The sequence below is a fragment of the Ammospiza caudacuta genome, chromosome 1 (genome assembly GCF_027887145.1).
Source record: "Ammospiza caudacuta isolate bAmmCau1 chromosome 1, bAmmCau1.pri, whole genome shotgun sequence".
Taxonomy (NCBI): Eukaryota; Metazoa; Chordata; class Aves; order Passeriformes; family Passerellidae; genus Ammospiza; species Ammospiza caudacuta.
In genome coordinates this window covers 90,869,309-90,884,143 of record NC_080593.1, presented here as the reverse complement: position 1 = coordinate 90,884,143, position 14,835 = coordinate 90,869,309, and the positions used below count along the sequence as shown (strand labels likewise).

The following is a 14,835-nucleotide window of genomic DNA, read 5'->3' as shown; positions in this document are numbered from 1 at the left end:
ATATGTGGTGCTATCACCAGTGCTGTTTGTCTAATGACATGGAAAATTAAGGGTTATGACCACTTGCTATCATTTAATAATGGCCTTTTCACAGCAGAGAGGGCATTGCTCTAGCTACAGAAATGGGAAAGAATGCCAAAGAATGCGAGGATAGACAGGACCAACAGCATTGCTACAGTGAAAAGAGCACCTTTTAATAGTTGAAACATTAAAAATGGTTGAAACCTTAGCATTATTTGTCATTTAAACAAAAATAAAAAAGGAGAAAGACAACCTAACAACATTATGAACAGCATTAAGCAAGATCTACAAATGCACCTCTGGCCTTGCATTCTGGCCCATGGTTTTTGGGAGTGCTGCCCAAAAGCTTTTGCTCTTGTTGCAAGCATCTTCCCAGATTTATCAGTGGCCAGTGCTCCCTCAGTGTCCATCATGTCACTATGGTTGACCTGCCTGCATGTCTGCTGGGATTCCAGCTCCACTTAGCCTGGCTGCCCTCCTGCCTGGCTAGATCAGTTTCTGACAGAAAGCCACCGAGCTTTCTGCTACCTAGGTCAGAGTGGCAATGGATGGCAATTTCCGAGATGTGCAGGTCGACGCGAGCAAATTGGAAAAGACAGACTCGAGTCTGCTCACTTCCTTTAAGCATCACTGGAATAATTAAAAATGTTGATCTCGTGGACCTGAGGTTGTTATATTACAAAAGACTCATATTAATGTACTGTTACTGGTTGTAGTTGTTAATATAAAAGATTACTCTTTGAACGATGCCTCCTGCCCTCGAACATCATATTTCAGGGCAGGGAGGCAGCTGAATCCAGCAACCCCCAGCACCTCACCGCCGGAGTTTTCCCGCTGTAACTCGGGAAAAGCGGGGGCGGCCTCTGTCCGAGCACTCGGCGCTGGGACAGGGAAAGGTTTGGAGAACAGACAGGTCCCGGTCCCCTCAAAGCACACTAGGGCCGAAGGGCGGGTGTCACCTCCATGCGGCGGATGGTGCCACCCCGCCTGCAGAGCACGGGCTCGGCCGGACGGGGTCCGGGGGCGGCGGGGCTCCCCGGCACAGGCGGGCGCTGCCCCGGGGCAGCCGGCCGGGCTCAGAGGCAGCCCGGGGGTAGCACAGAGGGACAGGGCCCCGGGGCACGGGAGGGAAAGTCCAGAGCCGCAGGGCCGGGACTGGGACGGCGCACAGGGCTCCTGCGCTCCCGGGGGCATGGCAGAGCCCTCGTCCCGCCGGAGGAGAGGCAGCCTGGGCCGGCAACCGGGGCATCCACGTCCCTGTGGGTTTGTTACTTCGCTTTAAAATGCAAAGGCTCGTGGCACGATTGGCTTTCTGTTTACAAGCGCAGAGGGGGAGAAGGCTCACCTTTTCTTTCTCCGTGTGGCTTCCCCACATTTAAAGCTGCAAGGGCAGTCCGAGGAGGGAGAAAGGGGAAAGAGAAGAGGATTTCCCGGTTTCAGCATTCATCAGATTTACCTTGTCACTGCACTACAAGGTGCAGCGTGTGTCTAACATTACGAGCACGGGGCCATGCAAATGACACAGGCGTGAAAGAGCCCTGGCAAGAATAAATCTGTCGATGTACAGATGTTCCCTATTAACGTTACTGTTCAGCCTTGGTGGTTACTGTGGGAAGACACCGGATTAAAAATTCCTATTGCCACCCCACCTCTGCTGAACCTTTCTCCCCACACCTCTTTGTCTTCGCTTAATTAGGTAGGATATAATACTCTCTTTTTCTCCTCCTCTGTCTTATTGAGACGTCTGCCCAGGCTCACGCCTTTAAACAGGAATGATATTGATCCCTCCTCCCCCTTCTGTCAATCCCGATTTGTCCCTTTTCCTGCTGAACAAACAATTAAGAAAAGAAAGTACGGGGCGCGCGGTGGAACTTGTCATGCACGGGCTCCCGGGGGGATCCCGCGGCCCCGGACACCGGGCCCGAGCCCGGCTCTGACGGAGGGTGGCGGGAGGCTGCGCACCGGGAAAGGCATTTCGAATTGGGAGCTCGCCGCCCGTTCGCCCAGCCTCGGGCCCGTGTAACTTCTCCTCGGGAGAGAGCGGCAGCCCCGGGCTGAGGCCGGGCGGGACGGACGGCCGGACGGGCACGGCAGGACGGAGAGGACAAGCGGGAACAAGCGTTCCTGCCCCGACCTGCTTTCGGCTGTCCCCGCTCCCCGCTCGGCCGCCCCCAGCTCCGCCCGGAGGGAGCCCCCGGTGCCCGGGCAGCCTCTGCGGGGCTGGCAGGGCGGGCAGGGCGGCGCAGCCCGCCTCGGGGGCGCTGCAGGGAGAGGGTCCCCGGTGCCGCGCCGCCCCCCTGCCCCCTCCCCGCGGCTGGGCCAGGCAGTCCCCGGCAGCTCCGCGTTGCCCGGCTCCGCCGCGCTGCCCCCGGGCTATGAATAAAGCCGAGGCGGCCGCGGGGACAGGTACAGGTGCCCGTCTCCTGTGCGCAGGGCTACGCCGACGTCCCAGCCCGCCTCCTCCAGCGGGAGGGAAACAAAGACGGCGAGAGAGGCAGGGAGAGTTGCCTGTAAGTTTAGCACCTTTCAGTCGTGACTCGCGGAGATAAATGATAGTTTGGAGGTGCGCGCAGTTAATCACCGCCACGGCTGCCGTACAGCGTGTGCAACCCGCAGATCATTAGGTTAAATGGAGGACATTCGTGTCCTTCCAGAATCAATGCAATTATTGCTGGCAACAAGGACAACAATTGGAGTGGCAGCACTAATTTTACTAACCTGCTATTAATTATGGTGTCCCCCACGCCCCAGACGGCGTTTATAACCCGCGGAAGCAAGCGGCGCTGGCTGCTTCTGCTTTAAAACGGGAAAAGTTGGAAGTGGAATGCCTGGTCGCGTTGGAAAGTGTTAATCAGTGGGAAAGAGTGTGATCGGTGGAACTATTCACTTGAGCGTCACTCTGGTGCAGGGGGTTAGTGAAGTGGCGGCGGCGCCTGGGGACCGAAGGCTCCGTGCCGCGCCGCGCAGGTACCGCGCACTGAGACATGTCTGCGTTAGCTCCCCGCAGCTCCCTGCCGCGCCAGCCAGCGCTCGCCAGAGGAGACAAGCCCTGCCATGGCACAGCCATCGCTACCAGGTTTTAGCCGAAGCCTGGCGTGATCGCAGGTAAAAAATTTCTTCCTTTAGTGGTGATGCCTGTGAGTGTGTGTGTGTGTGTTTGTGTCTCTATGGAAGCGGCGGGTGGAGGGGAGCGGTGGGGCTTACCCCCCCCCCCCCCGCCCCCCTTCTCCTTCGGAGCCTGCTTTAGCAGCAAGGCAGCTGAAACCGAACTGCTGGAGGGAAGAGAAACTATCCGTGATGAATCATTTGGCTTTGTGCAATCTTTACCTAGGACAGAGGGTAAATGTATTTTAACATGCGTGTGTTATTTCTTGGGAAGGGGGTGTGGATATGATATTCAGCGAGCACTAAGGTAAGGTACTGAGACAAACTTTCTGGATTTTAAGGCGAACTTTAAAAAATAGAATTTGACCTTGCAAGCAGGAAAGTTTTACCTTAGCAGGGAAGTAAGTTGAAGCTGTTGGCTGCCAGAGAGCTCCAAGGTGGTGGCGTCTAAATGCCTGCGGATCTGCAGCACTGGGGGTACAGGAGCTGGGAAAGGAAGTCTTATACAATCTTGCTTTGCTAGTGAAGGCGTAGTTGCAATGCTCTGCACTGAGCAGGTAAATGTGAGCATGCTGTAGGGTCCATCTATTGCCACAGAGCAGCTGCCCAGGTCGCAGCATTTACTTCTCTTGCTGAAAAGTTTTGTGTGTGTCTGTGTGTGTGTGTGTAGGTGTCCATGTAAGAGAGAGAGAGAGAGAATGAGAATGCTGGCTCTAGCTCTTAAGTGTGAAAAGTTAATAAATACAAAGAACAGAATGAGCATGTGAGGCCTTTCTGCTTTAATCTAGATTGTTTGCCAAGAGGATTGAAGATTTACAAAATGAAAGCATTCAAATGGATAGCTTTGAACAAACTGATTTTACATGTAGTTGTAAACTGAGTAAATTAATTAGCAGTGCCTTCTTATGCAACTGTTCTGTTGGTCATCATGGCTCTGCCAATCCCAAGCCATGGCATGGGTTTGTGCAGGTCGGAAGCATTGCCTCCTCGATTCAGAGTGCAGGAGGTGCAGTTACACCTCAAATTGGCTCAGGGAAAATAAAAACAATCATGTTTACTGCCAATAGCAAGTTTCGGGGAGCTAACCTACGTTAAAATGCTGTAGGCTGCCCACGGTTCCATGTCAGATTCCAAATGGGCAACACATAGATCTTCACAGCATTTATCAGGTGGTGTCAATGTTGCTTTAAGTCTGTAGCATGAAAACAAAGCAAAGTCGACTGGAAGAGCTCGCTAGAGTCTGTTTAGCCCATAAGCAAATTCCGTTGCTGAAATATTTCCAGGAGTGGCAATAACCCCTCCAAAAGAGAAGGCGATGAAAATGCAGATAGTAAGTGTAGCTGCATTAACTGCCTCTAGATCATGTCCCTGAAGACGTCCATCAAAGCCTGAGTCCTGAAGAGGTTCTGTTTTACCTGCTGTGGCCTGTTCCAGCATCACACTCTTTCATTCTCATTCCATGTTTTTACAATAAAACTTGTATGAGCATTGGCTCCAGGTACTCAGAGGAAAAGCTCATAACCCTGGGAGAGAGACCTGGATGGGCTTTGGATGGGAAATACCTGCTCGCCGGAGTGTGCAGGCTGGTTCTGAGCAGAGGGGAACTCTCCAGAGTTTCCTATTGATCGTGATGGGTTTCCTTGCTCAAACTTTGGAGAAAGCTGTGTGTGTTTCTTTCTCAAAAGCTGTTAACTGCATTGTACAGGAAAGGGGCTTTAACGAGGATCAATTTTTATTGCACAGCAAAGACTTGCATTTTCCAAATGCTTAAGGATATAGCCCACAGCATTAAGCGTCTTTGCTTGGATTTGAACAGTTACCTTGTTTATGTGCAAGAACCACAAAGGTTATTTTAAATCATTGTGGGGCTTAATGCATGTTTGTGCTCTGGCACCAAAAATTCAAGATGAAATATAATTGTGTTGAGTTTCTTATCAACAAAGGGCCATTATTTGTAGACTGTAAGTGAAACAACACATTAGCATTGGGGGAGAACGTAATGTCAGCTTTCAGCATTTAAGGTTATTAAGTTTTTTTGTCGCTTTTTCTTTTTGTTTGTTTGTTTTGGTGGGGGTTTTTTAATGACTGCTTTCTAGGGAATACAGATTGGAACTGACACAAAGCTGACCGGGGGTAAAGTAATAGAGCAGGCAGGCTGCAAAGAAAAATGACAAATAATTATCATGATTAATACAGGAAAGTTCAGTGCAAAAATGGGCACCAGAGTATTTGCATGGTGCAGTGAAAGACAACTGTGATATATAAATAGACAAGGACTATAAATATTGAATTTCTCCTTGTATTTTAAAGTTTAATAGACTCATCTAAATATCAAAACCTGTAGTGCACTGTGGCCACTGCGGAGTTGACATCTGCAGTGGAAAAAAGAAATAAAAACTAAAAACAATAAAAACACCAAAAAACCCTCAACTCCAGGACATTTCCCAAACTGTAGCCTGGAAAACTGGGAGGACTTCTTCAGGCAGTTCTCCAGATCTCCCAGCTAATTATAGTGCTTTACACCGAGCCGCTCTTGAGATAAGTGCAACTATTTTCTTCCCTAGCACCGGTGAGTTTTATTCCGGAGCTTAAACAAACATCCCCCAGCGCAATGGGCACAGGAGGCAGAGGGAGTAGCACGGAACGCTGCGTGCAGACCATTGTGTAAACACTGGGTGTCTTTTCTTCCCAAACAATGCAATGGTCCATCAGCACTCCGCACCAGAAGGAAGCTGCTGGTAAAGAGTGGCTAAAAAGTATGATTATACCTTGGCAGCACCCGGATATAGTGCAGGAGGAGGGATAGTGAAGCCCTTCTATAAAAGAAACCCAATGGCAAAGTTATTAATATTCTCAGAAATAAAAAGGAATTCACATTTCAGGTGAGGAAAGAAAAAGCTCTTTCTTCCCATCCAAAAATCAATACAGAATTCCAAACCGATTATTTATGTCATTTGATTCCCTTTCTTTATACGTTTCTCCCGGCTACAGATACTGAGCTGTCAGGATAATTTGCATGTACTGTATCTGATATCTTTTATTTGCAAACACTCTAAAGCGCCATAAAACGCCTCTCGTTGTAGTCTAACTCGATCTGAGGACTAGTATTTTCATCTGTAAATTAAAGCAATTACGCAGCAGATATTATATTATGTGTACTGTGGTCTCCAGATAGTCATCAATCACCCTCAATCGAGCTGTCAGTGTGGGCAGATTCGTTTCTGGGAGGCAGTCTTCCAGCTGGGGAGAAGAAGAGAATATCATCATTAATTAGAGTGTGACCCTGGGGCTATTCACATGTCTGAACCCAGGAATCTCTCTGAGCAAGTCTGCACACCATGGAGCAGCGTTCGGCTGCACCAGCAGCGCAGCTTCAGCCTCGGAGCTGCCTCCTCCGCCTCCTCCGTCCAGCCGGGGGCTGCCTGCTCGCCCTGCCTCGGCGGCAGCGGCCGTCGGGGAGAGCCGCTGGGGCTGCCAGCACCTTCCCCCCTGGCCCGCTCCCTCCGAGCCTGCGGCAGGGGGGGATCGCTGCCTGCTCGTGTAGGGGGGTCCCAGACCCCCAGAGGGTAGGCAGGCTGATGGCAGCCGTGGGATGGGTCGGGAAGGAGGGCGTGTTGGAAGTTAGAGATGGGATCAAAGTCTTTTTAACGTGAAAAGTCACATCTTTTCCATCATTCCCCCGAAGACGCTTATAGGGTTTTCTACCTGTAATCACACGCCTGGAATAAAAGCCGAAAAGAAAAGGAGGCTTGCTTATCATGTGCTTTATTGTCAGCGTTAGCGCTAATTTTAACTGTTGATTAAATCTTAAATGAAGACTCAGTCGTGTGTCCCTTCATATGTCTTGTTTGTAATTGAGACTAATTATTACTGTGGGGTGGGAAGAAGCAGCTGCTCATTAATTAATTTCTAATTAAAAGTGCTTACTAGCCTTTCAGAGACTAAGGAGGGTGGGGAAAATAGCTGATACAACATTGATCCTTCAGATTAAAAACATCCATTTCCTTCCCTTGCCCGCAGAAATATATGTGTTGCAAGCAGGCGTTGCCGCCACCGAAGAGCTTCCCAAACTTTCCTCCCCTGTTAGATAGGCTGAAGGCGATGCTGGAGAGTCTATTTTCCATGCCAGGGGAAAGATTCCCGAAAATAAAATGAGTGTTAAACTTACAGGCAGGTTAATTTCAGTAGGTTTTGCGTGACGTCAGAGGTCTCGGCTCTTTTAAAACAACGTGCTTGTGAGCTGATGCATTTGTATCACTTTTCTTCTTCCCACCTTGTATTTTTCCGTGGGTGCAAAGTATTTGTTTTTGCCGTCACGTCTGCCAGCCTTGGAGCCTACATGTAACAATTATTTCTGTGTCGTAGCTGTAGCGGGGAAGGTGCTAAAATCGCCGTACATATTTAAAAAGAAAAAAAAAAGTTTAAGTTTTCATGTAAATAAATTAAATGTGGTTTTCTGCTTCGTCCTATAAGCATCTAGGGACCTGTGGTTACCAATCAATTGGTACAACAGAGCAGAGCCAGGCTGCAATAGCGTGCAGATCAGACGCCTCGCCTTGTTTCTAGATAACTGGGAGCCTCTGTACCATGTCCTATCCTCAGTTTGGCTACCCTTACTCCTCTGCACCCCAGGTAAGACTTTTTGCCTGCCAACGTTAATTGATTGAATTTCAGTCCTTATCGATGCCTTCCGTCCGGGATGAGGGCTGCAGGGATCCTCTCCGCCTGCGGTAGCGGCAAAGCAGATGCTGTTCCGCAGCTTTACAAGGCACCCAAGTTCTGTGTCGGGCACCAGTTTTAAAATGGGACGAAACACGCGGGATTCGGGGTGTTTGGGGGTGATAAAGACGCGTGGGAGATGATTACAGAGATGAGAGAGGTGAGAAGGGGAGCTGGAGATCCCCAACCCCCACCCGCACCTCGCCCCCCCTCCCGTTTGTTTTTTTTTTTCCTTTCACGATTAAATTCACAGTTTATCAATTAAACATGGATGTACAGAGGTCCGGCCCGTAGAAAAAGAATGGGATATTCTAAACCAGCAGGTTAATAACAGATGCGTGCGTGGCTGCTACAAATCTGCAGTCAAAATAAATATGCATGAATGACTTCGAAAAAAAGGGTTTAAAAACGCAGATGGGGATCATTGTGCTGCAAGAGGAGAAAACGGTGTAAACCCCAGTCTTGTGAAAACACCCCAGGAAAAGTTAGCTTTTAAATGCAGAGGGCCTGAGGAATGTATTATAGAGGATTAAACATCCACAGTCACGGGGCGTTTGGTTGTTGTTGTTGTTGTGGAGTCGTTCTAAAAAACTCATGAAATACTTGCACCTCTGCGCTTCTGCAGAGCGTTTCTATCACGATTGAAGTAAAATACTCCAGAGGAGGCAGGAGGGCGGGCGACACCCCAAAGCTACGACCTGATTTTGGGAAAAAAAAAAAACCCAAAACCAAACCGAACCCAAACAAAACCCTACCAAACCCACACAATCCAAAAGCAACCGACCCCAAACTTGGTTGCACTTTGGGAAGTTCCCCCCACCCCGCCCTCAGCGCCGCTCTCTTTCCCTGCAGTTCCTGATGAGCACCAACTCCCTGACGACCTGCTGCGAGTCCAGCAGCCGCACGCTGGCGGAGACGGGGGCGGCCGCCTCGGCGCAGACGCCCGTGTACTGCCCGGTGTACGAGAGCCGCCTGCTCGCCACCGCCCGCCACGAGCTCAACTCCGCCGCCGCCCTGGGCGTCTACGGCGGGCCCTACGCCGGGCCCCAGGGCTATGGAAACTACGTGACCTACGGGACAGAGGCTCCCGCCTTCTACTCCCTGGTAAGCCGCCCGGGAGATGCTCGCTCCCTCCCTCCCTCCCGGGCCCCGGGGGCGGCTGGGCGGGACCCCCTCCCCGGGCGGGGGCAGCCCCGGGCGCTTCTCCTGCGCCCCGCCGCGCCCCGGGCCCAGCCCCGCGGTCAGCAGCTGCGCCTGCCCGGCGCTCGCCCCTCACGGTAACGCAATTAAAAGTCGCGCCTGAAGAGCTGCCGAGGGCCCGTCCGGGCGGGCAGTTCAGGGCGACCCATACCCAGGCTTGCAAAAAAAAAAAAAAAAGATGCGGTCTTCCCACACAGCCTTTTTTTTTATTTTCCTTTTTTTTTTTTTTTTCTTTGCCTCTTTTTTTTCCCCTTGCACCGTAACAGCGCGAGTTAATGTCCCTATTGATGTCGCTGGGCGCCGTGGCCGAGGGGCCCCCGCGAAGGTCCGGTCGGGCCGCGGGGCGGGGGAGCCGGGCAGGGGTGCCGGGGGAGCCGGGCGGGGGAGCCGGGCAGGGGTGCCGGGGGCTGAGGGCGGCGGTGCCGAGCGCGGTCCGGGCTGTGCCGGTGCCGGGGCCTGAGGGCGGCGGGGCCTGAGGGCGGCGGGCGGCGTCTCTTGCAGAACAGTTTGGAGGCGAAGGACGGGAGCGGCTCTGCGCATGCGGGCATCGCCCCCGCGGCTGCCTACTACCCCTACGATCACACCCTCAGCCAGTACCAGTACGACAGGTAAGCGCCGTGCCCAGCCCGGCCCCGCTCGCTGCCCCCGGCCCCGCCACCCCCGCCCGCCAACCCCGCCCCGCTCCGCCAGCCTGCCCGCTCGCCTCTCAGCATCTCCCGGCCCCAGCCGTGTCGCCTCCCCTTTCCCGCACCCACGCGAGGTCCTCCGCCCCCCGGGCGGGCGGTAGCGCGGGGGGCAATCCCTCTTTACCGGGGCCGTAATTATCTTTCCGTGCGCGGAGTCAGGCTTGGGCATCCCGTGTATATTTATTAGTTTTAAAGCAGCGCAAACCCCCTTACACGCCGCTCCCAGCTCAGAGGCCCATTGGGCGCCAGTGACCTTTCCTGGAGGATGTGCATTAAATATTCAGTCGCAGCCCAGTGTCATCTGCGTTAGGTTCCTACAATTTCAGGAACAAAAGGGTAAAGGAGATTACTAATAAAAGGAGTAAGAGGAAATATATTTCTATTAACACTTATGCCCAGGGGTCACCCCGATGAATTTTGTTTGGGGAGGACTAATAAAACGAGAGGAAAGTGGTATTTCTCTGAGTTCGCAAGCTGCTAGGATTTTCCTGCTGCCCGAAATGTTGACATTGACTTTACAGCAAATAAAAGCAGACGATTCCTTCCCTCTTTCTGCCACCACCGCCAAGGCAGAGTGGAAATTTGCACTGCCCGCTGCTGCTGCTGGTTGAACCCTTCCTTCTTGCTGAATTTTCTAGGCTGGTCTCCCTCATAAAGCTGAGCTGTCCCCATTCCTCTTAAAACCGAGCTGTCCTCATCCATCTCCCCCCTCTCCGGTCCAGCTGCCCTCCTGGGGTGCCGCAGGCAAGCGGCGGGGCCGGGGCTGTGGGCAGGTGCGCGAGGGGCGACAGCGAGCTGTCACATCCCGGGGGCTCCCCTGTGCCCGCAGGTACGGGACGATGGACGGCGGGACGCGGAGGAAAAACGCCACCCGAGAGACGACCAGCACGCTGAAGGCCTGGCTGCAGGAGCACCGCAAGAACCCCTACCCCACCAAGGGCGAGAAGATCATGCTGGCCATCATCACCAAGATGACCCTCACCCAGGTCTCCACCTGGTTCGCCAACGCCCGCCGGCGGCTCAAGAAGGAGAACAAGATGACCTGGCCGCCGCGGAACAAGTGCTCTGACGAGAAGCGGCCCTACGAGGAAGAGGAGGAGGAGGAGGAGGAGGGTTCGCAGGAAGAGGCGATGAAGAGCGGGAAAGCCGAGGGTACCCTGCTAAAACCAGGCACTTAGCGGTGCGGCCGCGGGGGCTCGGCCGGCAGCTCGCCCCCGGGGCGGGCCTCGCTGGTGGGGGCGGCCGCGGGCCTCGCTGGTGGGGGCGGCCGCGGGGCAGTGCGGCGCCGACAGTGACCGTGTGTCTTGTTTTTGCTGTCCCTTCCCCCTCCCCCGCCCCGCAGAACCCACGGGCAAGGAGGAGAAGGAGCTGGAGCTCAGCGACCTGGAGGACTTGGACGCCGCCGAGTCGGAGAGCTCGGAGTGCGAGCTGCGGCGGCCCTTCCCGCACCCGCTCCCGCACCCGCACCCGCTCCCGCTCCCGGGCGGTAGCCTCCCGCCGCGGCCCGCCGAGCTCCCCGCCAAGATGCCGCCGCCCGCCGCCGCCGGGGAGGAGGAGGAGGAGGAGGAGGCGGCGGCAGAGCGAGCGCGGAGCTGCCTGAAGACGGCGGCGGAGGAGTGCGGCCCCGACCCGCTGGGCGCTCGGCAGCGCGGCTGCGAGTCCAAGATGTGCTTCCAGCAGGGGCAGCAGCTGCTGGAGGCGAAGCCCAGGATTTGGTCCCTGGCGCACACCGCCACCTCCCTCAACCAGGCCGAGTACCCCTCCTGCATGCTGAAACGGCCCGGGGGCTCGGCCGCCGCCGCCGCTCCCGCCCCGGTCAGCGTCATGGACAGGCACCAGGATTCGCCGGTGACCAACCTCAGGAACTGGGTGGACGGGGTGTTTCACGACCCCCTGTTCAGGCACAGTACTTTAAACCAAGCCCTGAGCAACACAACAGTTTCCTGGGCTACCACCAAAGGAGCCATTCTGGAAACGGGCGCCTTGGGACGCGCGGTGGGGAACGGCGCCAATGTGCTCAAGGGGCAGCTCTCAAACCTGGCCCACCATGACTCAAACAAAGAGTTTCTGGCGTTTCCCAAATCAGGAAGCAAAATGTTTTGTTCCTAACAGGCCCGCCGAGGGGCAAAGGACTTTCTAACGCTTGAAGAGTCAGCTACACTGAAAAGAGACTTGCAAGAGTTTAAATTTAAAAATAAAAACTTTTTCTTCCTTTTTTTTTTTTTTTTAAACACAAACAACATAAACGAGGATTTAAAGTTCAGTTTGCTCAGTTCAACGGAAAGACTTTGCTCATTCCTGTTCTGAACATTTTCTCCTGGCTGCGACTTTAAGGGATCAATGTCGTGAAAGTTATTTAATTCCATGTCCAAAAAGCACGTACTATAGTGTAGACCTACTTAAAAAGTTTACATCCGAAAGTTTACAAACGGGAAATTTTAATTCAGATTTAATTTAAGGCATGCCGACATTAGTTGTAAAGACTTCTCGAGAGTTTTTCCTCCTGATTTCCTTGTTAGCATATAATTCACAAACAGCACTTCTACTAAGTTTACACCTACTGCACAAATTTATCTTGACAAAAAAAAAATATGTTAAAGGGTATGCTCACTCCAATAAATTGTCTGTTTCAGAGGTAACACAAGTGGTGGCGTTTTGCATTGGGCAGCAAACAACTTCTATGTTTCAAATTCCCCCTCGGAGCCGACTCCGGTAATTCCAAGGACTGTCAACAGGCTGCCGGGAGAGGGGAAGAGAGGCTCGGCGCAGCGCGGCCGCGGGACTGAGGACGGAGCCCGGGGATGCTGGGATGCGCTCCGCGGGGCAGCGCCGGGCCCCGGCCGCGTCCCGGGCCGGCAGCGGGGGCTCCGGCTCCCCTCCGAGGCCCGGCGGGGCGGGAGCATCCCTCGCTTCCCCCTCCCCTCCTTCCCGAGCTGAGGGCGGGCGGGGGTCGGCCCCCAAGGGCCGGGCTCTGCCGCGGCGTCGCCTCCGCCGTGCGCGGAGCAATTGATTCACATGGAAAATTTGATCTTTTAAAGAACCGTTTTAGCTTTCCAGCTCCTCTGCCAGTGCGGAGAATCGCTGATCCGCCATGAATATTTCAGCACTTCAGTACAGATGCTTTACCGTTTTGACATTAAATAGAGTGCAGCCAACAAAAAGAGAGAGGGAGGAAGAGCGCTCTCGACGTGTGATTCAGGAGCACTCGCAGCCAATTTACCGCTTAGATAACAGGCGCTTAAAAGATTTCCTTTCCTTCCCCGGAATGGGAACAAACTTGACTGATCCCCGGACCGGGAGACAGGGAGAACTGCTGGAAAAGGAACTGCGAGGCAACAATAGATACCGGCTTACCCGGGCCGGCCCAAAACCCCTGAGCCTGGGCGCCCGGTGCGACGATGAACCGAGAGCACCCGAAGGACCAAACTGACATCGGCACAGGCAGAAGAGCTTTCCTTGCCTCCCAGCATTCTCGCCCATCCCACCCCAGCGGCTCCCCGTCGGTCCGCCCCTCTTCACAATAAATAAATAAGATTACAATAAAGGGGGGAAATATACAAAGACAACTATAAACGCAACCGAGAAAACACTCAGCCAAAATATAACATACTCCAGCCTGCGAAGTTTCTAGCGAGACCTGTTAGTGCAAGGACTGAATAAAGGAATCCAGGTGCGGAGATCAGATCAAGCCCTTCCCCTCTCTGCGAGCAGCCGTAATTGGATTGTATCCAGTCATATTCCCTGTCATTGTATTGACTTTCGCTCTCTTGGATGATATTATCGAGATCACTGAACCCCTCTGCTGATCTGGCTGTCAAAAGGCTCAGACAGGAGCCCCCGGCCTGGAAAACGTGCATCAGCCGAGATAATTTGAAGTGAAATTTTCATTTTGACAGTAAACCCCTCAATTTCTAAAGGCTCTGCACCCGGAGAGCTCGGTGGCAGGGGGAGGCTTTACAGAAAGCCCACGTCTTAAACTGAAAAGGGCAAAAGAACTCGAATTAGTTGTAATAGATAAAAGGGCAAAAATAAAGAGTCAAGGGTACTTGACAGTAATAGCGAAAGTGGAGTCTCGGGGGAGCCGCGATCTGAGCTAAAGGCTGGGCCGGCAGGAATTTTAATGCAGCCGGGGCGGCCGGCGAGCTTTGCCTCTGAAACCCTTTAGACAAAGCAAATTATTTTCAGCCAAACTAAAGAGACGGGGATGAGGGAGAGGGAAGGGGAGGAAGGCGAGCGTTCGGGCTGCCCTCAGACCATTGGTAGAGCCAAGCGGGATGGGGCACAAAGCCCTCAGAGTGCTGCGCGGGGGATGTTAAAGCGGGGAGGTTTGCCTGTGCCAGCCTTGCTGGATGTGCAGGGACTGGAGGGGACACGGGGGCTCCCGGTGGGCTTCGGTTTCCATGCGACAGAGGCTCTGTGGAGTGGAAGGGAACTCCATTTTTTCTCCTAACACAGAGACAGCCGAGTGTGTGTGTGGGTTCTGTGTGTCTGCCTGCAAGGAGAGGTCTCGTCCAACGAGCAGCCAAAAATGCCTCTCAGCCTGAAAAGCTCCCTGACTTTGAGGAGTGCCGGTCCCCGCCGGCCTCCCTGGGCTGGCTCTCGGCGGGTGACCCCGCAAGCCACAAAAGTCATTTTACAAGTCATTGCTGGCCGGATTTGGCTGGGTGCAGGATTCAGTTCGGACATCCCGCTGTTTGGGAGGCAACACTCTCCCTCTCCCCCCACTCCTTCCCTCCTCTGGACTTAAAAAGAAGGTGATAACACTGTGGGCAAAACACAGGCGCACTGAAATACCATAAGCCCAAAGAAAAACGGATCAACACTTTATCCCTTCATTTTCGTGTTATAGTTGTTATAAAACAAGTTTGAGTAAGTTTATGACCGCTGTATAACAAGAGCAGGGCTCTCTGGACCAGGGAGCAGGCTGTATCTCGGGTCTGGTAAATCTGTGTGTGCTCACACCAAAACATTGCTCATTCCTGAGAGGAGACGTGCCAGTTAAGGGGGAGGCAAAAAGTTTCTTGCTTTAATACACAAACCTTTTGATTTAGATCAGCCATGAAATGCAGAGGTCTTTCAAAAGGGTTGGGGTTCTTGTTGTTTG

At 53.3% G+C, this 14,835-nt stretch overlaps 1 protein-coding gene across 1 annotated transcript; it reads left to right on the top strand.

The window, feature by feature from the left end:
• Window positions 1–3,287: 3,287 nt before the first annotated feature.
• Window positions 3,288–11,840, top strand: IRX4 (iroquois homeobox 4). The gene is made up of 6 exons (XM_058816802.1): window positions 3,288–3,360; window positions 7,600–7,758; window positions 8,698–8,949; window positions 9,547–9,653; window positions 10,561–10,883; window positions 11,074–11,840. Exons 2-6 carry the CDS (start codon window positions 7,714–7,716, stop codon window positions 11,838–11,840), a joined length of 1,494 nt encoding a protein of 497 aa, XP_058672785.1. The 5' UTR covers window positions 3,288–3,360; window positions 7,600–7,713.
• Window positions 11,841–14,835: the final 2,995 nt, after the last annotated feature.

Excerpts from the sequence above, each read along its gene's own strand:
- IRX4 (XM_058816802.1), top strand. The coding sequence starts at position 7,714 with ATGTCCTATCCTCAGTTTGGCTACCCTTACTCCTCTGCACCCCAG. Across the intron at positions 7,759-8,697 it reads CTTACTCCTCTGCACCCCAG|TTCCTGATGAGCACCAACTC; the intron begins GTAAGACTTTTT and ends CTTTCCCTGCAG. Across the intron at positions 10,884-11,073 it reads GAAGAGCGGGAAAGCCGAGG|AACCCACGGGCAAGGAGGAG; the intron begins GTACCCTGCTAA and ends CCCGCCCCGCAG.